General features: G+C 36.5%; 2 protein-coding genes, 1 long non-coding RNA gene and 1 pseudogene across 3 annotated transcripts; 1 reads left to right on the top strand and 3 right to left on the bottom strand.

Moving 5' to 3' along the window:
* The first annotated feature begins 206 nt into the window (after positions 1–206).
* LOC119998881 lies at positions 207–11,177 on the top strand (annotated as a pseudogene).
* LOC119998883 lies at positions 3,198–4,691 on the bottom strand. The gene is made up of 4 exons (XR_005468310.1): positions 4,541–4,691; positions 4,353–4,424; positions 4,194–4,250; positions 3,198–3,555 (listed from the first exon to the last, which is right to left on the bottom strand). It is a non-coding gene; the product is annotated as an uncharacterized LOC119998883 (long non-coding RNA).
* A 479-nt stretch (positions 11,178–11,656) lies between the features above and the next one.
* LOC119998882 (heat stress transcription factor A-8) lies at positions 11,657–15,186 on the bottom strand. The gene is made up of 2 exons (XM_038846354.1): positions 14,678–15,186; positions 11,657–12,943 (listed from the first exon to the last, which is right to left on the bottom strand). Exons 1-2 carry the CDS (start codon positions 14,900–14,902, stop codon positions 12,038–12,040), a joined length of 1,131 nt encoding a protein of 376 aa, XP_038702282.1. The 5' UTR covers positions 14,903–15,186; the 3' UTR covers positions 11,657–12,037.
* An 836-nt stretch (positions 15,187–16,022) lies between these two features.
* LOC119998820 (microtubule-associated protein 70-1-like) lies at positions 16,023–21,754 on the bottom strand. The gene is made up of 11 exons (XM_038846265.1): positions 21,116–21,754; positions 20,920–21,005; positions 19,977–20,042; positions 19,721–19,891; positions 19,447–19,617; positions 19,173–19,328; positions 18,925–19,071; positions 18,732–18,803; positions 18,103–18,639; positions 17,826–18,013; positions 16,023–16,574 (listed from the first exon to the last, which is right to left on the bottom strand). Exons 1-11 carry the CDS (start codon positions 21,354–21,356, stop codon positions 16,535–16,537), a joined length of 1,875 nt encoding a protein of 624 aa, XP_038702193.1. The 5' UTR covers positions 21,357–21,754; the 3' UTR covers positions 16,023–16,534.
* Between the last annotated feature and the right edge of the window lie 1,542 nt (positions 21,755–23,296).

The following is a 23,296-nucleotide window of genomic DNA, read 5'->3' as shown; positions in this document are numbered from 1 at the left end:
TGGTTACTTGGTTGTGGTGAGGTCTTTTAATGGCGGCTTTTAAGTGGGCCCTCAGCTCGTTGACGCTTGACCAAAGACTCGATATGGCATATGCTATACGCCATTCTAAATTCCGTGTGATTTTTTTTTTGGAAAATCTGTTTCCACTTAATTGTTTAATTGCTTAGTTAATCAAGCAAAAGGACCCCGTATATGATTATCTGAAAGCGTATTTGCCTTCAAATATAGATTAAAAATTCAAAAATGACATGTACTCGATCAGTTTGGTACACCATTATCATCGATTCTGATTCCGTTCCCATTATCGACGATTCGAGGAACTCAGAAAAGAATAAAAAGGGTTTCAAATCAGAATTGGATTTCCAGAAATACAGTGGCGCAGAGAGCCGCGTGTATACGGTGACTGAATTTGCAGAGGGGGAGAGCCAGAACGTCTATAATTTTGTAGAGTTGAGGAAGCGTAATGTTAATGGAGGTGGCGGTGATGGCGTCCTGGTTTCGGGGAACCAGGCTGAGGAGAGTGGAGTGGAGTTGAGCTCCCGGGAAATGGAGGATCAACAAAGGAGATGCGAGCCAAACGGGAGTGTGCTAACGATGCTCCAAATGGCAGAGTCATTGGATTGGAAGCGTCTGATGGCGGAGGATCTTAATTGTGAGTGACCAAAATCGTTCCTTTTGGTATTTGTGTCCCCTTTGACGCTTATTATCCAGCTAAGGCACTGTCTAGACTTTCTATGACATTGAATGACGATGACCATTGCAGAACTCGATGGCAAAATCATCAAAAGAGAAAAAGAAACAGTACATAATCGTGTTCTTAAAAAATACAGCAAGTTTTTTCTGTGTCAAAAGTTCATAGTTTGAAATGAGCTTAATGATTCTGAGGTTCACTACTTCATGACTTCAACCACCACTTTGTCAGTGTGCAAATGCAGTTTCTAGATTATTTTGGCGTAAAACATGTTCGTTAAAGTTTCCATATTTACATGTTCGTTAAAGTTTCCATATTTAACCCAGGATTCTGAGGGCTATGTTAGTTTTCAGTGGTGAAGATGTGAAGAGGTTTCTTTCTAAGGTTACCTAATCAATTAATTGGAATTATGAAAGGATTTTTTAGATTTGATGATTATCAGTTCTACAATGAAGGGTGGCACTGACAAGATTTAGATAGTGTTGAACATTTAATTTACATCTTAGTTATAAGTGTGCCACTTTTTCCTACAATTGATTTGCCTTATATACTTCAAGTTTTTGGAGCCAGAGTGTGTTGACTCGAGACCTCTATTGCTCTTACTGGATTGGAGATTAAGTGTAATCTCCAGGTCATGGATGTTTCTTGCTTTACAGTAAATGAAAAGTGTTGATCACCTGTACATTAGTAAGTTTTGCTAGCAAATTTAATTTTGTACGTCGTATTCTCTATCCCTTTTTTTGTTGTTTCTTTCCCAGGTTTACTTCATGCTCTTTGAATGTAATTTTGACAAGGTGTTTATTATTGTTGTATGGATCTGTGATAAGTATAGCAAGGGAGACATTTCAGTTCATCTGAAATAAAGTTGGTATTGTTAACGTATTAGCATTTAAATATTGGAAAAAGCTTGAGACCCCCATTTTATCCCGAATGCATTTGGAATGTTGTATGTTAAGTGGACCCTACATATGTGCTTTTAATCAATGACTATCACACATGCTAAATAAGATTGGTGGTAAAATGGGAGTAATAAATTGGGGGTCTGTAGCATTGCTCTTAAATATCTCTGTTTATATTATTTGTATCATTTTTGGGTAGATCAAAGTCTGAACACTAAATGTTTTTGGTTCTGCTAAGTCCAAGTGTATTCATTCCATCCAATCCAATATAATGATATCCTCTTCACTAATCTTATAGCATCCATGCCATTGTTTCTTCCTTACAAGTTACATTCATGTTTTTTAAATGGTATTCCTCCTTTTTAGCATCTCTTACTATTGTTTTCATTTTTCTTACTAGTTGCTGGTGCCTTTTAGTCCCACTATCAAATGTTTTGCTCTTCTATTTGTTTGTACTTACCTTTGGTGATGCTATGCTTGCTGTCAGATCTCTCTTTAGTGGAAATGTCACCAGTGAAATACTTTATGGAAGAAATGTCTACTGGAAACTCGTTACAGTGAACAGTAGCTCTTGGCAATGAGAAAGAAAGGGAGAGAGTTTATGATACTATCTTTCGTTTGCCATGGAGATGCGAACTGGTAATCTTGGTTTTTCTTTTGTAACCTTTTAAAGAAAAAATGAACAAAATTCGTCGACAAGTCACGTGCATGCCTGTTATTCCCTTGGTGACATCAGATGAAAGTTGCATTTGCCTTCTTTTCGTACTAACCCAACACATTGATGTTTTGTTGCCTAATGTTAGTGGAAGCATGCTCTTGACGTCTTGTAAAAACTGCTCATTGGCATCTAAACTTGTCAGTACAATTGGTGTTTCATGCCACTATATAGTTTCATTTCGAAGTTTGTAATGCTTCTGAAGTTTGATGAAAAGATTGTGTGCTCTTTAATAAGAAAGAAAATATGAAGTGAGAGTTTAAGAATTAAGATCACATGTGATACTCTATTTTTGAGTTGTTAGCACAAGCTATTTAACTTATTTGATCTGAACATTAATCTCAATGTTTCATTATTATGTAGGTTGCCTTGTTCTGTTTAAAGAAGGGTATTTTTTGGTGGAGGGTGGTAGTTTGGAAGTCTTCCATGACTGACTTCTGTTTTTGCATTTTTTTGGATTCTATATCATATGCTTGTTCGCTAATGTTTCTTGTGTCCTTTAACATATCTTTATTTTATAAAAGGAAAACAACTACTACGTATATTCACAAATGTACTGCATTTTTTTTGCTGCTAATAGATGTTGGGTTCTTTGTCTGCCTCGATTTTTTTTTGTCTTTGTCATGCCTACTCGAAATTTGGTTACCCTCTGGAGGCTTATTAGTAACAGGTCAGTTAGCTTTCTTCAAAAATTCGTTTTGTACGACGGCAGTGATAGCCTGACGAATCTTTGAGATATTCTTGCTCTTCAATTTAAATCGTGAATTTTCATCAATTTTGTGTATATGTGTCACGCCCCGTCCCAGGAACGTGACTTATTGGCAACACGTGTGTGCACCCACGTTCCGCCACCTAAAATACTAAGACTCAAATACCATAATACCAACACAAATTTAAACAAAAATCCGGCAGCACCTCCCCGTATATCGGAGAATGCCTCCTGCACAACATATAACAATTTAAACCAACAATTCCCATACCACCAACTAAATATCCAGGGCCTCAGGCCATATCATCCCAAACATATATCATCATACACACATACATACCAAGGCATCAAGCCTAACCATCCAAAATCTTCATTTATCCCACACATTACATACTTGTATATATCCTAATATACCATTAAGTCAAAGACTAACCAACACCACACAAAATAAAACAACGAACCACCACAAGTCCAGGCCATCCACGTCACGCTCCTCCCTGCTGATCCGTAGTCGGAGCACTAGCGCTAGTACCTATATCACCTGAGGAAGGGGAAAAATAAACGGTGAGCAGGAGGCTCAGTAGGGATAACGAATAGGAGTATAAAATAAGAAATCAGTCCGGAATATTATAAAGAAATAATGCAATGCAACAATATGCCATGTTGCCAAATAAATGCAATTCCGTACATCTAACCGAGCCATGTCGCTAGAGCCAATAAGCCGGAACCACTAGCACTTGCTCTCACAAATACTCCGTGCGATGCCACTAGAGCCAATTAACCGGAACCACTAGTGCATGTTCATACGAGTATCGTCAACCATGTCACTAGAGCCAAATAACCGGAACCACTAGTACACGTTGACGTACATATCACAATCCAATCCTCCATTTCTACCATGCAACCAATGCAATGTCACACATTAATATTATGCAACTAAATTCAATTTGCGCGCAATTTCATTAAAACATATGCTCAAGAGTATCGACTACTCGATAGATGACCGAGTGTCCATGGGTAATGCATTCAACATTAAACACACAACATAGCAACTTGAGTTCACAATAGCACACAATCCAAGGTTTGTTTCCCCTTGAACAAAAAGGCGGAAACGAATGAGATTAACCACAATTCGGGTAGCCAAAAGTGTTCGAAATTGAGGGTAAAGAAAATCCCTACCTCGTTTGAGCAAAATCTCACCACAACTCTAGCCCCCAATCTTCCAAGTTCAATAACCTAAACCATACACACACTTACCATTCAATTTCCATTCCAAAATTGTTATTTTCCAAACCAATTACTTACATTTATCTCTTAATTTCAAAATAAATTACTCACCTTGCCCCAAATCTTCAATCCTTAGCTCACCCACCTCTCCTCCTATCTCCACACTTTAATCCAAGCTCAAACCTAGCATCAGTATACATAAACTTTGATTAATCAACAAACTTTTACCCCAAAACCTCCAATTTCATGAAATCAAACCAAACCCATAAACCCTATTTTCAAACCCATGGAAATCTTACCTCAATCCTGAGGAAATCTTGGAATCCAAGCCTATGAAAGTCTCAAACTCTTGATTCCATCTTCTTTCCCCTTTATCTCCTTCAAAAATCACCTTTTCTCTTCACATACTTCCTCTCTCTCACGGTTCTTCACTCTCACAAACTTCTTCTTTGTTTTATTTTTTTTTTTTTTTGTTCTTTTGTCTCTTAAGGTTGCCGACAGCCTTTCTCTCTCTCTCTCTTTTTTTTTTTTACTCATTTCTTTCTTCTTTTGTATTTTTGACCATAAGGTTTCTATTGACATTCAATTCAGTCCTTGAGACACTTATTTCTACCCAACAATTTTTATTTTATTTCATATAAAATCCCTATATTATTTTTCTTTTCTTATTTTATTTATCAACTCAATTGTTTTTCGGAATGGGGTATTACAATATGTATCATGATTTTATAATCATTTTGTTTGTTGTTTTTCTCGTACTGGTAATTTTTTTTGGCGTAGTTTATTTTAATGTCTTTTGAATTGGTGGAATTATTCTTTTGATTAACTTTGAAGAATTGATAGATGCCAATGCAGTCTCCAAGGATATTGAAAGATATAATTATTTTGCGTCTCGAGCCATACATTTCATATGATATTAAGCTTGATCAAGTGCAAATGTTTTGGAAGAATCGAAATGTTTTCAGGTTTGCCTAGAAAATTATGTCACTGTTTAGCTCTTTTGCTTTGTCGTTTTCTAAATGGGTTTCAACCTTTGTTGATGTACTGCTTGGGAGCATACTGCATTACTGCATGCCTTGTAAATGCTCTTACTTGAGTTTGATGATATATGAACTAGAAATGTGGCATGTTTTTTCTGCATGGTCTGCGAGCGGTAAAGTGTGTGTGTGGAAGAAGGTTAAACATGTTTCTGACTCATTGAACTGTTAGTTGCATTAAAATTTCCATTCTTTTTAATTCATCCTGCCATATGTTGGGTAATAAGAATGGCTTTGATAACTGGTAGGTGAGGCCAGATGTTGTTTGTCCACTTTACAATCTTTTGAGCATACCAGTTATTACTTATCAGCTATTGCTGTTCTTTATTTTTAGGCATCTAAGATTGATTGTATCATAAGGGGAAAAAAGATTGGAATGTTCTTGTAATTATTAAGAACTCAGGAAGCCAACTGGGTTTTTTCCTCAGTTCTGGAAGAATGCTCCATTTGATAATAAGTTGGAATGCTGCAGTTAGACAGGTGGAATGTATTAGTAACAGTTACTTTTAACAGTGTCATGGAAAGGAGATTATTATGTTGTTTTTCCATTTCTCAGTTTATATATAAGTATGTGATTAGTTTAGGTGGATCAATGAGAGAAGCCTTCTATCTTTTGTTTAAGCCCACTCACTCTTAGTTTTATCTAATGATCAATAAATCTATAATTTAGTCTTGGAAGCTTGACAACATTTATGTTTTTTCCTCGTTTCTACATGGCCAAAGCACTTTGCTTCTTTATAGGATGTTTGAAGAAAGCTGAAACACCTTACCCCCCTCTCTCTCTCTACACACACACACACACACATTGTTATTACAAAAAATAATATGGGGAAAAGCAAAAGGAAGGAATGAAGCCTACTAATGCAGGAATTATGCAAGATTTATTACTAATGGGCTTTAGTTGGTTTACGGCTTCAAATGTGGAGGATGAATTAATGTGCTGGGGTTCCTGTAGAATCTCTAATAGCGGTTAGAATATTATGTAAACTATACGTTTACTTGTTTAGCCATCTTTTGGATTGCTTGGAAAAAGAGGAACAAAGGCATCCAGATAATCAAGAATAGATGCCTTTTTACTCTTTGTACCTGATTTACTGTAAACCATGTCCAAGAGGAAAATCTTTTCTTTGATGTACTAGACTTGGTTTCATGTGGACAATTGCATTCTTGTTTGTTTGGCCTGGGTTCTCATTCTCTTAGCAGCTTAAACGGTCAATTTTGCTTCTTGTGCCATGGACTTGGAAATTAGGCCTTTTATGTATTTAATGTGGTTTCATATCACTTATGTATAAATTCACTTATTTCCTTTGGTGTGAACTCATGCTCACTTATATTAATTACAAATACCCTAACCGTTCTTTTGGCTGGCAGTTCAAGAGGCCTTCTGCAGCAGAGCTGTTTGATTTCGGCTGCCTTGTGGTGCTGACATGTGGAGTTGCTCTCTTGGAAAGAACAGGTCTACTGGGAAAAATATTGCTCTGCATATATCTGTGATTAAAGATTTTTATCGTTTACCGTAGGCTATGGTTATGTTGGATAGTTGAGGCATAGCCATATCAGATTTTAGTTTATCCATAATTTGGGTGTAGGATATTAACTGCTAAGTTTTCTTTATAATTTTTTACTGCTACAGATGTCAGCTTAATCTATCACATGATTCGTGGTCAAGGAACAATCAAACTCTATGTGGTCTACAATGTATTAGAGGCGAGAGAATAATCGTAACTAATCCTTGTTAGTCACAGACATTTAATTCTTGATCCTATGTCATGTTGTCGATAACTAATCTAAAGTACAATGAGCATATTCCTTATTAAAATAGGGATAAGTGAGTTACTTTTGTTGATCTAGAAAGATTCTCTTATAGTTTCTCATTATATAACGAATAACTTTGCTGTCCTTTTTTGACCCTTACTCAATATGTAACTATTGGTTCTGACATTCAAACTTCTCTTTGCTAAAACCAGGGTCAAATCAACATGAGGATGTAACTGTATTATTTCCGACAGCAAATTAAGCCATACACGTCTATCCCTCTCTCTTTCTCTCTCTCACTCCCCCTTTCTTTTAATACTTTAAAATTTTAGGTCAAGATAATTAAAGGCTTTCCGCCAAAAAACTAGGACACTTGGCCTCTTTTTTTGGCTATATCAGTGTGGACTTGTCTTATAAGTTAAAGTTGATGGCTTTGTGATCACTGCATCTTGTGTAGGATCTACTTTACATATAATGATTAGTATGGGTGTTACTCTGACATTCTTCTCTTTAAATTTTCTTCCTTGTGGCTAGATATTTTATCATAGTTTGTCTGCAACTCTGCATTGAATTTACCCTTTTCTTCTTCTTCTTTTTTTCCCCATCTCTCAACAGATATTTGATAAACTATTCCAAAACTTTGGTAGAGACGTATTGCAAACTTTATTTAATTCTGCAGAAGAACTTGCAAGTTGCTCCACAGGAAACACAGTATTCTGGACCTGGAGATTTTTCTCTGACCAAGCACTGGCCATGGTCGCTTCAAATATCCTTAATCTGGCACTAATATATACAATATTATTTTAACCATTATAGTGAATTTTATGCCTTCCTATTTGGTTCCTTGACTATCCTTACTTCTTCATTCTTTCATTTTATTAGCTCAGGCAATCACTTTAGCAACTTGTATTGTTGCTCACAATAATGTTTTGCTGGCTTTGCTGGTATCCAATAACTTTGCTGAGATAAAAAGTTGCATCTTCAAGCGCTTTAATAAGGATAATATTCACAGTCTGGTATACTCTGGTGAGTTTGATTTTTGTACTTTTAAATAAATTTTTTAATGATGGATGGTATGTTTCGATCTCCTTAGTATTGGAGATGGTGGAAGCTCGCTGATGTTAAGGAACAAAATGAGCTATCTTATTATCATGCATGAACTGGTGTGGTTCCGCCTCAGTATGTCTATAGTGCTGAACATAAATTATTATCAGTAGCCTCCACCACTGATATGAAGTGATATTGTGAATATATGGCAGTAACTTTTGCAACAGAGAGTGGTAATTGGAGTGAGTATATACTTTGGACTTAATTGAATTGCGACTTTTGTCGACTATCAAGCACAGGACTGCTGAAACATTTCTAGGATTTCTGAAACCTTGTTCTACTTATCTTTTGTATTCTTTTTGCATAGGTAATTGATACTTTCTTGCACTTGCTTCTGAGTTAATACTAGCATTTCTTTCTTGTTAAGCTACTCCTTTTTGAGCATTCAAATTCTTAGCAGCATGAAAGCAAATGATGACTACAATTTGTCTGGGATTTTATTTTTGGCAAAAGGCTACAGACATTCAAGATGGTTTTATGTATAAATTAAACAATGTTTTACTATTTAATTGTTTTAAATTGTGGTATTCCTTAATCTTTTTCTGCTTTTTGATCATCCCATGCCGTTTTTCCTTGTTGCTTTGTTGAATTAGTCCTTAGTGCTCATTGCCCATGTTCTATTTAGCATTCCTATCGTTCGTCAGATCCCTTCTACCTTTTTCGTATTGCCCCATTCTCATATAATTGGTATTTCTCTTCCTTCTCCTTGGTTTTTTTAGGCCACCACCTATGCAAACTTTACTGTTCTTGGTTTTCATGATTCGGCTTTTGCCACCATGGTGAGCAACATGGTCTGGTATTGCAGCCAATGCTATCAAAATAAATTCCTTTGGCAGCAGTGGAGTTCTCTCTCCTCAATACAGATGGATGAGGTTAAAAGTGAACCCAATGACGGTTATCATTTTTGTTGAGGTTTTATAACCAATTATTTCCTGTCTGGTTGTTGAAAGTTCCGATCTTCTCTATGTTCCATATAAATTATAAAACTATTAGGTTATATAAACCCATCATTGAGCTCCATTGAGCTAAACCCATCATTGGACTCCATTGACTGTACATGTCAATTACCCATTTTGTCACTGTTTCGTGGTCAAGTGTCAATTGGCTGTCATTACATGTATGCTCTTTTTCTTTTTTGTTGTACACTCTGATCATGGGAATAGTGAACTGCAATTTATGCTCAATGGTGTTAACGATTTCTCTTTCGCTGCATGATTTTGGATTATTTTATCTCATATATACATATTCAGTTCAATTTATGCTCAATGGTGTTAACGTTTTCTGTTTTGCTGCATGATTTTGGTTTATTTAATCTCATATATACGTATTATGTATGCCCTTTCCCACTTACCAGATTCAGTAGAGAGATTCCACATTTCAGCATTTCTCGTATTCTTTTTTGCTCAAAATATTCTGGAGGCTGAGGGTCCTTGGTTTGAAAGTTTTCTATGTGTAAGTTTACCTGAAAGATTCTAGGCATTTCTGTGAAAAATATTTTCTTGACATAAATTTGTTCCAGAGTTTATGTGGCCTGCTTATTCGTCGTCTCATCTGAGCTCTGTAGAATGCTCTCATGGTTTGCGTCTGTGAAATGTTGATGGATATCATAAAGCATTCATTCCTCGCCAAATTCAATGATATAAAGCCCATTGTATGCTCCAAGTTTCTTGAAGAGCTTTGTAAACAGGTATATGTTTGCATGCAGACCAATCACTGGTTTCCTTGTCCCTAAAGGGTTTTCCTTCCAACAGAAAATAGAAGGAGAAAAAAAAAAGCAGTTTTATTTTTTTAAATCCATGAAGTTGCTCTTGTATATGCTTTAATGCTGCTATCATTACAGCTACTACTTTTCCGCCTATATCGATTTTAAACTTCAGATCAAGTTTTAAGCATGCTAGTAGTTCATAAATAATTTCCCCAAGGAAGCTGTCATTATTGTTGAAAGCTAATTTTCCTCTTCTTGATTTTGACAGACTTTGAATATTCAAACTGATGCTAAGAAGAACAAACTCACTTTCGTTCCTCTGGCACCAGCTTGCGTGGTAAGTTGTTGATACCGTGGATGCCAATTAAGAACTTCTTATTGTTTGCTTAAATGAAGCAGCACTGTTCTTTATAAAAGATGCTGTTAGCTTAGCAGAAGGGCTGTTATGTATGAAAATGAAACATGATCACATGTGATGTTATAGATTCTCCCTCTTTTGTTGATAGTACTCTATTGCCAGTATACATATGCAATATGTGACTGGAGATGGTAATTGAATTTTTCTTCTCTCATGAAGTTGAACAATTTTATTGGTTGGAGATTTGATTATTTCAGGTTTTAAAATTAATTTTGATTGTTGTCTTTGGATTTCAGGTTATACGAGTTCTGACTCCTGTATATGCAGCTCGCCTACCATGCAACCCTCGTTTGTGGAGGTATTTTGGATTCTCGTCTTGTTTGCAGTGACTTACATAATGCTTGCAAGCCTTAAGATGATGCTTGGCATATGTCTGCAAAAACATGTAACTTGGTAAGTTAATAGGTGCCAAAAACGAAAACACCATCTTCACTCTGATTAAAGGAAAACACCATCGGAAATGAAATATCCGACCTGGTTTCCTAAAATCCTAATCGAAAAGACGGAAAGCGGACAGCTTGCTTTGTCGGCTGCTTAAGTTTCCATCCCTCCTCTGACAGGTATTCCGTATTCCCTCAAAATTTTGTCGAAAGATCACAATCCCAGAATGCAGACTGTACAGAGAGCTGCGATATTTTTCCCCAAATATATTGGTGCAAGGACAGGTGGATATATTTTCTCGAAAAAGATACAATTTAATGGGGGTAGAATAGAAGAAATGATTTTGTAATCTCAAACAATGTATTAGCATATTGATTTAAGTCAGTAAGACGAGACACAGTTGGCAAATGCACCCATCTCTCATCTTTCCGAGAGCCGGGTGTTTTTACACTGTTTTATCTGCTCTGTTGAGAACCAATTATAAAGCGTTTTTGAATTAGACTGGCAAGAATCAACCAGGATTTAATTGAAAATTTCCTCTCAAATTTAGTTTTTTTTTTTTTTGCTCGCTCTTGCCCCTGTGCTTTCTTTCTCGATTATGATAATGTGGAACTTGAAGTTGTCATCTATGATCAAATTTCCTGCAAAAATAAAATCTTAATACAAGCTCTCAAGAAAACATCTATGGTCTAATCCTTTCATGAAGGACAGTGAAGTGGCTTCAAATCTACTAGTACCAAGATCCCATAAACATAAGAAAGAAACCCACATCCAATGCACCATGGCAGGCTTATGTACAAATGCCAACTTTCATTACGGCACAAACACATCACATGCACACTCATCACTTACCAATGAGTTCTCTTCAGAACTGGCTCCACAAGAAAGCATCTATGAGTATGCAGACTCATTTCATGAAGCAGTAACATCAAATAGCTTTAGAAAACATGAAACATTTGATTTAGGGAGCAATACTATGTACCCAAATGACAAAACTATCAGGCCATCCCTCTACAGTTAAAGCTACTCACGACCCATGAGATATATATTTTATATCGCCTATCAGCAAAACGATAAAATAATACACTTGCTCATCGTACAAAAGTTGCCCAAGAGTAAGAAAGGGAATTGATTGTTTGTGTTATAACATGTGAAGATGGAGCATATAATGCCAACATTTGCTTAGATACATATACACTCTCAGGAGATTGAGTGATAAGAAAGCGTATCAACTATAACTTGGACTACAAATGAAACGCAAGAGAAAAGTAGGATGTAAAGATATGCAGGCATCCCAAAAAAATATTTCCCGGCATCTTTTTATGGTTTCCCATGATTATAATTGGTTTCAGAAGCCAAAAGGACCCATTTGCTGAGTCAGAACTTCTATGTTTTAAGACTTCATAGGATAATTTCCTAACTCTGTTGACTTACTCTCAAGATTTTGAGAACTAACCATTAGATCAAATGCAGTTTCAAACCTCTTAGATACTTCAAAGTCAGTTCCAATTGCTGATGAGGTTTCTATTTCCATTTCAGTGTCATTTGCCCTTTCACTGTCATGTTTAGAATCTTGACGAACAGGACTAGCAAGCAGAAGTTGTTCCCATGCACCATCATCAGGTAAGTCTGGAAGAACAAAGGGGACCTGGCTTTCAAATGAGCACAATTTTTCATCCAAAAGCATTTTCATGAAATCAGAATTCACAAAGTAGTCTTTCATCCCATCAAAAGAATGATTAGATTGTTGTGGTTTTCCCGAATCCGTTGGTACAAGAACAGGTGAAGGCAATTCATCAAGAGGTAGTTGATACCTTACTATCATACCATCGACAGCTGGTGGCCCACCATCCTCTATTCCTCGTTCCAGCATACCGCCACTTTCAGCCATGCGCCAATTATTTTCCTTGGGCTGAAGTAGCTGAACCAAAAATCCTGGAATTTTCATGGCTATAACCAAGAATGACAGCATCTGCTGCTGGTTTTTCTCCATTCCTTGAAGGCGATCTTTTAAGACAAGCAACTTGTCATCTGCAGTTTCCTGATGCTGCCTAAGATTAACTAACTGCTGCATAAGTGAATTTTTATCAGTCTTCAGATTCTCAACTTCCTTCCATAGCCCTGGATTTTCAATTTCTTCACTAGATTCAACCTTGTTGTCTTGCTGCAGCAATGTTTTCCGATTATCCATACTCTGAGAGTGTTTCCTCCGACAAATGTTCTTTAACAAGTGCTTTTGACCTTTGATAAATCCATCATTTGAAAACTCCCATCGATCTGAATCAATTTTTCTGAAACCCTGTAACAAGTTATAGAGTAACCATTTACTTCACTAGTTAATGATATTCAACACAATACTTAACGCAATATCACAATACTTAACACAAACATAGGTGCTGAAGCATGGATGCATGCTCACACACACACACATATATGAAGGCTATACCCAAGTATCCAAATTGACCCAGCCATAACTTAATGTTTTGTATTGTGTACCAGAATCAATGTAAATAAAAAATTGATCTGCTATCACTTGATTGACACTTCCAAGTTCATTCATAATTGCCATTTCCCATGACAGATAAAGGGGTCATTCATTCATTAACCATGCATAATACTTAAATCTTCTTTCAGGCGGCAAACACAGGAAAAGAGTTCGTTAATACCCAGTCACCCACAAATCACAAAAAAGGCATTATTTAGTATCAACAAAAGAAAAAATAGGCAGATTTGTATACTTTACAACATTATCAATATTAGTGCAGCACAAATGTTTAGGCCATTATGTTCTTCTAGTCCCCAAAACAATAACTAGTATAATGAAAAAGGGTGTCTGAAAAGATAGGAAGATTTTCTTTAGACCAACAATAGAAGGCCACATGGGTGACTTGTACAGTTATTTTGGATTTTGGAGAATTGAAAGAGAGGACGAACCGCAGGGCCAACTTCAGGTATTGGAAATATTATAGCATCATGAACTTACTTTTTTCATAATCTTCGAAAGGCTGCGGCTTTTACGGTTTTGTAGATTATCCTATGATCAGATAAAAGATGGTATAAAGACATCTTCCCTCTTGGATCCGAATACTAAAGTGCTTATATCAAGAATGAGAGGCCACAGTGCTTAAAAAGGATAATCAGCTATTATTTTCTACCACCTGGACCTATCTCAGCACCATCCCAAAGAGGTAAAGATGCTGGTGAATACTACTACTTTCACAACTGAAATTTCTGTATGAGGAAAAATTCAATATTTTATACAAAGTAGAGAACATGTGCAGGAGCTTGTCCTTCAAATGATACAAACATCAAGCACTTATTTCCCAAAATGAGAAGAGATTCAAATTTATATGAAGCAGTTTCAATTTCTAAGAAAATGTGCAAAAATCGTCCTTCAGGTCTTACAAACAGCAAGCACATATTTTTCCCAAACTAGGGAGAGATTCAAATTTACACTAAGCAATTTCTATTAATATCTAAACTGTCAAACATTGTGTCATTATAGGCCATTTCTAAATTATTGAAGAAGGGTAAAATTGGTGAATATTTCTTGCACCATAAAGCATGAATTATCCCATCATCCAGGTTATTTCACATATACTTTAAAGAACACGTTCTTTTTGCCTCCAAACAAAAGGTTTAAAGACTTGAGCCCATTCCCATTCACCAGAAGCAAGGTATTTCAAGATAAATAAAGAAACAGAGTATCAACGAAACAAGTAAAGTATATTAACTCAATTCTCATATTCCAATTAGCCAAGAGAAGACGAAACCATAAAGTGTGCCATTGCCTAACAATCAAAGCCAAGATGCCCAACCAAGAACCAAATAGACTCAAAAGGACAAGGACAACAAAAAATCGCCCGTGACCCCCGTTCATACTTCGTTAGTTACATCCACACCCAATGCAAGAACCCATAATCAAGACCCAATGGCTCAATTCAAAGAGCATAGAATCCGGTACAGATGAAAGGTTATCCATTCAATTAAGCACACAAATAAAATAAAACAAAACATAGTAATTGATACTCACGTAGATGTTGAGTTGCCTCATAAAGCTGGAGAAATTGTTGTGCTTGAAGAACTTGGGAAGCAACTGAACCGAGAATTCAGTCATGTTCCAAATGACGAAGCTGTCATCGTTTTGGCTCCATGAGATAACAGGATTCGAGGACTCATCATCCACCATTTCATAGCACTTCCTCAAAAATGGCGGTATTGATTGAGACCCATCATCATTGACACCAGATTTCACCATAACTGAACGATTATTGAAGAACCCGCCCCCCAATTATCGACGAGTAGGAGCACACAAAGAGTCAAGAAAAATTGTTACTTGTAGGGGTTTCGTTAATGGGAACGCGTCAAGCGCTTCTTACATAGGTGAATATTGAGTACGAAGGGTATAAAAGGCAAGTTAAAAGCAAGTGTACGGTCGACATAGGATAGGAGGAGTACGAGTTGCCGGGAATGTTGTGCGCAACTTCGGAGAAGGCGTCGAATGCTAGGGACTTCAGACTTGGAACGACACTTGCTGATGCAGCGCGATGTGGTGGTTGGAAGAACACGTATTTGGATCTGTTGTGGTGGGAAAAACATATATATTTAGACCTGTTGTTCGACACACAGTCTAATTTCAGATTAAACACTTTAAGACATTGTTGATGCTAATGAATATTAAAGAATTGAAAATATAAGATAGCTAGTCTCAATAATTTTTATTTAACTCCAAAACTGAAATTTTTAAATAAGTGTTACAATCTTAAATAATAAATTAAACGAAATCCTAATTAAACCCTAAACACTTGTAACACAACCCTAAATACTTCTAACACTAACACAAAACAAATACTTAAAAAGATATTAGATTTCTAAAAAAGATATTAATTGATTTTGTAAAATACAAAAATAAAATTTTTTCAAAAATATTTCCATCTACATCCCTTGCCCAATACAAAAGTCTGTCAAGGAACATAACATTGATGAGAAGAAGTCAGCGTCATGTGTGTTGACTGCCTAACGTGAAAGATGTTTCAAGGGAGAGTTTTGATTGAAAAGAGTCCATTTGTGTGCTTACTTGTGTATTCAAATAGCATGCTACATTACTTGTTTTGTAATCATCAAAATTTAAGAGATTTGTTGAGCCATTGGTTCTTAGTTGGATGTTGATGATTCCATTTTCTATGTGAATATGTATTGATGTGTGCCATGTTCATTGGACATTGCTTGGTAGGTATAGTACTTGCATTGCTTCCCGTATCTGTAAGCCAACAACGTTCGCACTAAATACCCATTGAAGCTTTTGGCAAATTATATTACATGCCACAGTCGTATTTCCAGTAAAAAGGGAAAACAGAGCTGCAAAACAAGAGCAGATCTATCATTCTGCGAAATAGATTTTGTAACCAACAATAACACTATAGATGAATAACACAACCACAAAGATCCAACTTTTATCTGATTACAAGAATATTAACAAAACTCAACCGACAACCACACTAGCTGCATGAAACAAATTGTAAACTGCAAAAAGGTAGAGAAGGCAAAAGAAAACGTCAATAAGCCACCTATACAACAACCATCACGCAATCACTGACCACTCCAAAAAGTTAGCCCAAAGTCAAACTCAAACCATCTTCCATTATCTTTTCTGCAGATCTCTAAACACAGGAAATATCAATCTATGTCAGAAGCACGCGGACTTTCTTCCATGGAACTTGTTCTTTTTCTCGTCAATTCTTTGTGAACACAGAATCATCGGCATGCAAGTTATAGTCTTCTAATCATTCATAAGAATGGGACAGGAAAAAAAGAAAAACGTCGAAGAAAAGGACCAAGAACAATGCCTACTCGGCATATTTACTCCTTACTGCTGCCTCGAGTGTCTCTGTCATTGGGTGCTGCGTGTTAACCCACTTCGTGATACATTTCTGCATAAAAGAATTTTTTAAAGAAAAACTTAAAGTTTCATGAAAAGAACAGCCACAACAGCCGCATAGCATGTTCACTTGAACCAAAGATGGGGAATCATGCAAGTGGAATTCGTCAGAGCATACAAAACACTGAATGGAAACAGCGCAGCAAATAAGTACAATAATTGTAAACAGATTATCCCTTAACGATAACAATTTCGATCAACTGTCGGTAACCATGCATCCGAACAACACTACCCAGTTTATTCATGAAGTTAGTTCTGAGGTCTAATATTCTAGTGTTATTTCAGAATGACAGACCAGAGCACAAAAGTCAGAACTTAGATTAGCACATTTATAGGGATGTTACCAGAGGAAAAAAGTTTGATATCCATTACCAAAGTATGAGTAAGAAATGCTCAAAAGAGAAGATGGAAACCTAAACACATTTGGATGGAAGTGATAAGAAAGGTCATTGACTTTATAGTATTAGAAGAATAGGTGGGTTTAAATAAAAAAAGGAACTACAAAAGAGAATTCAGTCCCACTAATTTCTCAGATGAATTTAAATAGCCAAACTCCAATAGTTTGAGATAAAATATTTGATGATGATAATGGGATAAACGCATTAGCAAGACTCCTGGTTGTAGAAAAGATGAATTATTTACCACATTTTTCATCAAATTTGAATTTAAAAAGATTGGAACAGTCCAGTGACGGTAATACTGGCCTCAGTAAATGTGCACTCTTGCAGTTTTTGCGGAGTACATTTTAGTATAAAAACTTGCACTGCAAAACTTACATTTAGTACCTTTTTTTTACACCTCGGAGTTTTTAGTGAATATTTGTTTAACTTCCCAACAAAATATAAATATTAAAGTGGACGGCAATACAATATGTCGAGGAAAAAATGTTTCAAGAACTATTTTCTTCTTCTTTTTTTTGTCTATAATGATTACTAGGAATATAGTTGTCAATTGTCAATCAAATTTTTCAATAGAGTTCATTAGTTCTACTTTATATAATTTCCTGGCGCCTCCTTTCTTTCAAGAAAATTTTTTATTTACCACACAATGACAATATACATAGAGGGAAAGCTAGAGATACAGATATCTCAAGATTTTGAAGGCCAGTGGAGCAACAAACCTCACATCAAATTATTGACACTATTCATGTAATCAATAGAAGGCAAGTAATATATACATAGAGGTAGTCATAGAACTAATTCTGTCCAGGAGCAGTACACAACAAAAATTTTAATATAAGTACCTTCCAGGAAGCATCTGACTAGAATTGGCAGGTCCCTTGGAACTACCATATCGCTTAGCCCTGTTCTCATGATCTTTCTCCACACGCATGGCGGCCACCTCCTTCTCCATGGCAGCCACTTCTCTTCTCATCTTCTTCGCCTCAATCTCCATTGCTTTAGTCAATGTTTCCACCTTCTTTGCCAACATCTGAAAGAAAAATAATGAAAATGAGATATAGCAAGAAGTTTTCGACGAAAAGAGAAGAGAAGCATCAGAGAGAGGACAAGAATATCAACCTCAATAGCATCATCTTTATCTTTGAGGATTTGATCTTTTTCATGACCAGCTTTCCTTAAAGCTACAACCTCTTTCTGCAGCAAATCGTACAACACTCCTGGCACATTATCCTCAGTATCTGGCATTGGAAACTCATTGGGCTTGTCATCTGCATTTCCTTTCCAGGTATTAGTTGCTTCACTATCCTTACTTCCCCCGCTAGACTGGTTGAAAGATTTATGCAAGCTAGCTCCATTTAGAAGCGCTTTACTCCTGTCTAACGATCTTGTGCCTCCGTCAAATGATTTTGATGTCCCTTTGGCATGCTTCAACACTGTGCTAGTGCTGGATGACAAAGATCTCAACTGAGAGGTTGGCATTCTTCTGGATAGAAATCCATTTGCAGTTAACTTTGAGATGTTATCAACTCCACCCAAGGACTGGCGACGAGAAGGTCCATTGCTTATACTTCTTCCTTCTGTGGTACCACGATTACAACTGTTAGAAGTTCCTCTCAAACTCTCTTCTAGCACTCTTAGCCTTAGTAGGTACTTTTCCTGATAAATAAAAGAAAAAAGTTAAATTTTCAGCAACAAGAGCAATACAACAGCCAACAACCAAATAATAAGTTAAAAAGTCGTAGTGTTACTTTCAGCTGAGCTTCAGACTTCGCCGCTCGCTCAGTTATAGCAAGCTTGTCACGGAGTTGCTGCATTTCTCCCTGAAAAACAGAATTTTAATGATAGTTAGAAAGAACAATAATAAAAGTTAGAAGGCTGAGTACTCACAAGAGCTCAAATTTTGAAGGACGCAAAAAGAAATTGCAATAATAAATTAATAACCTGCAAGAATCTCCGTTCTTCCAGCCACTGCTTAACAGGCATCACTTTGTCATTAGCATCTTTCCATTCATTTGCAACCACCACGGCCACTCTGTTTGCTGTTACCTTTGCACGGGCTAGCTCCCGGTCAATAGTTTTCCTTTCCTCCTAGAAACACAAAGCAAACATTTCAATCTTTTAGTTCTCCTACAGAATTTCAGTAAAATAAATCTGCAGAGATTGGGATTTGAAAGCTTTTGACACATTACATTCAACTCCTGAACTTTCCGCTGGTAATCCCTAACAGCATTGGCAGCTGCACCACCAGCAAGAACAGCCTCTTCCAGCTCCCGTACAGTTTGAGTAAGCTTTTCAACCTCTGCAACCTTTTGCCTATGCATCTTGTCTAAGATTTTATTTTCTTCCTAGTACAGAAAAACAGATGCCATGTAATTTTGTCTAATTATACATGCTACACATAATGAGATAATAGCCCAGGTTTGAAGGCCATGAAGCAAAGGAATATCATTCATAATAACCAACCTGGCATATCTCTATCTGTTTCATTAATTCTTGATTCCTATTTTGCAAATCATCCACCATTGAAGCCTTAGCCAATGCAACTTGGACAGTCCTCTCAGCTTCGAGTAAAGCTGCTTCTTTTGATTTTGTTAGTCGGTCTAATGCTTTATTATCATCTTGAAGTTTTGCCATCTGCAAGATTCCCAGAAAAACAAACAGTGATAGAATAGTTAAGCCAAAAAAAAAAGTCCATTTCCAAAGTAGATTCACAGCTATAGTCAAGCACATAAAATACCTCTTGCTTGGAAAGCTTAAGCTCAGCCTCTAGAGGGGCAAGAATGGCTTCAATTGGAGGCATATCATCATCCTTTTGAGCAGCATGAACCCTTCGAAGAGTGGCTTCGGCAGCAAACTGAGCTGCCATGGACGCCTTCTTCTCATCATTGATTTTCTTGATTTCAAGGTTCTGCAAAGAGTTTGTAATTCGGTAAACTGGGTTTCATCTGGATGGAGCAAGATAGTAATCAGAAGTTGGAGGATTAAAGCAATACTTTGCTTTCCAAGAGAGATTCTGTTAGCTTGAGCTTCTCATCCATCTTTGCAAGTTCTTCAGTGAGCTAATATGTAAAGAGTAGAACACCAAATAAAGTCAGCACACATAAGAACCAGGTTCCACAATCTCTGTCCCCTAAAAGAAAACTAGGATTCGAAAAATAAAATCTTGGTTAAGTCCACTGTTTATTCCAATATTCCTTGTTTCTTATAAGTGCTTCAAAGAAGAGATGCTAAATCCACTGCTTAAGTGCACAATACATAACAAGAAAAGCATGTTTTACATCCAAGGAACTATTCAACTTATGCAAGAAAAATTCAACAGTACAGCTGACAATGACAGGAGCAGGTTCCTTAATTGTTAGTGGTCACTCACTTCTAAACTTTCTTCTCAGAAACACTGAAAAAAGATGGAGATAACAGTTGAGGAACAAATGATACATAAGCTAGATATATCATGAATGTGATCAAACCATATCACACCATGATTTCCAAGCAAATACTTTAAGCATGCTAAGATCACCTATGGAGTCAACTCAGAAGAACATATTTATAAAAGAGGTAATCCAATAGAAATTCAGATTCCAAACACAAAATAACCTGATACAATCTAATGTTGACAAATGATAAATAACCATATTTATCAAAAAAAAAAATTGCAAATGCAGCAAGACTTTTGCCCACTAACATCATAACCAGAATACCCTCTGATGTACCCATAACATATTGATTCATTATCCCAATAAATTAGATATATTGGCATAATATTCCTGGAATTACAATTTTCCAATCATCATATAAAAATCAACCAAAACAACAATTAAAATCATATCATAATGAAGTCCAAAAAAAAGTAACTAAGCTGACTGATAAATGCAGGCCATCTTTCAAATAAACCCGGAGAAAAATGTGAATGTAAAATGGAAAGAAAATAAGAATGACCTCTTCAACCGCCTTTTCTCTTGCACGCTCAGATAACCTTAGCGCCCTGATCTCAGCTTGTGCTTCCCCTAGCTCTCTGTCCTTGTCTGCAAACAAAACCACCAAAGAATTAACGACCATCACAAAAATTGATCAGAATCAATCCAAAAGTAAACTTAATTGACCCAAAAACTTCCGGATCGGCTCCCATTCCCACCTCTGACTTCATTCTCTAATCGATTAAGCTCCACCTTCACCGGATCCGACCCGTGCAGCAGCGTAATGAACTCATTATCAGCATCGAAGCTCGGCCTCACTGGCCTCCGCCTCGACGAGCCCTTGCTTCCTCCTTCCTTGAACGATGCAGACAACGTGAGTGGTGCCACCGTCGGAGTACCATTGCCGCAGCTAGTCAGCTCCCCCGTCCACCCGCCTCCATCGCCTGAAAACTCCGCCATGTCCGATCTGATCGACCTCCTCCCTACTTCCCCCTCTCTCCTCTCACATCCAAATCCAAATGCCGCCAAGATCCAAATAATAGGGTTTCAAATCCACTCCTCCTGAACAATAGACAAAGATTTTCACTTTCTGCTATAATCCTTCTCTAACCGGCTATCATGTAGATGCAGCATATAGATATAGAGAGAGAAAATGTGTTAGAGAGAAGTGATTGAAATGTAGATGTCTTGAGACGTCTCTCTCTGTCTTTAGTCATGGAGTGATAGGGTGACAGTGTAGTGCGCCTTTAGAGGGAGAACAGTATGCGATTGATGATGAGTCAGTGGTGATTTTCACTGATTTGGTTGATTAAATTTAATTGTAGATTTAAGTAGAGAGATAATTGTAGATTTAAGTAGAGAGAGAGAGGGATTTGCTGTTAACAGAAAGTGCTTCAGTGTAATCAGGAATAGTTGTAGTATTAACTTAAAGAGACAAACAACTCCAAGAGAGTTGGTTGAGCGGCGGCAAGTTGACGTAATTAATTCTTACTCCATAAAAGATAAAAGAGATCTTAACTCTTTATGTGCACTAAATTTTTTTAGTCACCCCTATGAGTCTAAGGTTCAGTAATTGAATCGTGCATCTGAGACGAAAAGACTCATATATCCATCCGAGGTCTCTCAGACTCAAGATATTAGAACAGACTTCAATGTTACCAGATGAGAGTGCCGGCGGTGAAAACAATGATTGTCCGATATGCTTTTCAAAATTAAAAATAGTGTGAATCCCTGTCCCATACTTAAAAACATATCCAACGACTGCATTGAAAACGGCAGAGACTATCTACCGCTTTCGCTGCACGTACCTTAACTCCCAATTTTATCGTATTTTAGACGAGTTAAAGAGGAGAGTGTGGTGCGTATGCGCAAGCCAAACGCGATTTAAAGGGTCTAACGTTTTTTGGAAAATTGGTCACGTTAATGACCAATATTTGTTTATATAGATACGGTGAGCAATATTTTTAGTTGCGAGTGTAAAATGTATTGGATTACTCATTTGACACGTGTTCTTTTTCCATGAGTTCCGAAATAGATGGGTTAATTAAATTGGTTTTAGTTCCTTCTATATAAAGGAATTATGATCTGTAATCAATTCCTCTCTGCTGCAAACAATAGTGCATTTTGGAGAAAAATGATGAAACCAAAGTAAGTAATTTGAGTAACAATGTGTATGAGAGTTTTCTTGTACGTAAGGACCAAGAGAGTCCCTGTTACGTATATTTTGCACAAGATATATCAAATTCAATTCTCACCTCTCTCAAATTTCATTCATAAATATTAATTACATTAATGAGCGATTTATATTTATGCAAGGAAAAATTCAACATCATTATGAGGAGTATCCACAAAATTTCCAATAATTTTGAAGATGATATTAATTATGAAACTAGTCATTAGACCACCGGAAAAATTGTAATTGAATATATTTGTTTACTCTATCTACAAGTTTGTCCCCCTCCCTCAATGAATATCCTGGCTTTGCCTATAATCATGAATCAAACATTTGTGTACTTTCACCAAAAACAAAAAGGAATAAAGAAGTTAAATTCTGTAAGCATCTATCATGGATCCAACGATTCATAAATGCAATTAAATCAATATGTTTTTGCATGTGGATCCAAAAGAAATGAAAGATATTTATCAATCTATATTTATAACTCTTTTTTGGTAAATCTATATATATAAAACTTGCATGCATTTTGGGAGATCTGGATATGGCCATGAAAGTCTTGTACCTATTTTCTTGCAAGAGTTTTGTCTCCTAAGGAAAGAATAACATGTTGTGCTAAAAACCTAATTGACAATATATATATATAGGATGCAATTTGTCCTTATATCGACTAATAATTTGTGAAAGAGCCAATGTTGTACGTTCTATGTCATGTCATGTCACAAGT

Source organism: Tripterygium wilfordii, chromosome 5 (genome assembly GCF_013401445.1).
Source record: "Tripterygium wilfordii isolate XIE 37 chromosome 5, ASM1340144v1, whole genome shotgun sequence".
Lineage (NCBI taxonomy): Eukaryota > Viridiplantae > Streptophyta > Magnoliopsida > Celastrales > Celastraceae > Tripterygium > Tripterygium wilfordii.
Note: the sequence above shows the minus strand (reverse complement) of the source record. Positions and strands in the feature narration are given on the sequence as shown.

Excerpts from the sequence above, each read along its gene's own strand:
- LOC119998882 (XM_038846354.1), bottom strand. The coding sequence starts at position 14,902 with ATGGTGAAATCTGGTGTCAATGATGATGGGTCTCAATCAATACCGCCA. Across the intron at positions 12,944-14,677 it reads TGAGGCAACTCAACATCTAC|GGTTTCAGAAAAATTGATTC; the intron begins GTGAGTATCAAT and ends AACTTGTTACAG.
- LOC119998820 (XM_038846265.1), bottom strand. The coding sequence starts at position 21,356 with ATGGCGGAGTTTTCAGGCGATGGAGGCGGGTGGACGGGGGAGCTGACT. Across the intron at positions 18,640-18,731 it reads AGTCTGAAGCTCAGCTGAAA|GAAAAGTACCTACTAAGGCT; the intron begins GTAACACTACGA and ends TTTATTTATCAG. Across the intron at positions 16,575-17,825 it reads AGTCAGATGCTTCCTGGAAG|AAATGTATCACGAAGTGGGT; the intron begins GTACTTATATTA and ends TCTTTTATGCAG.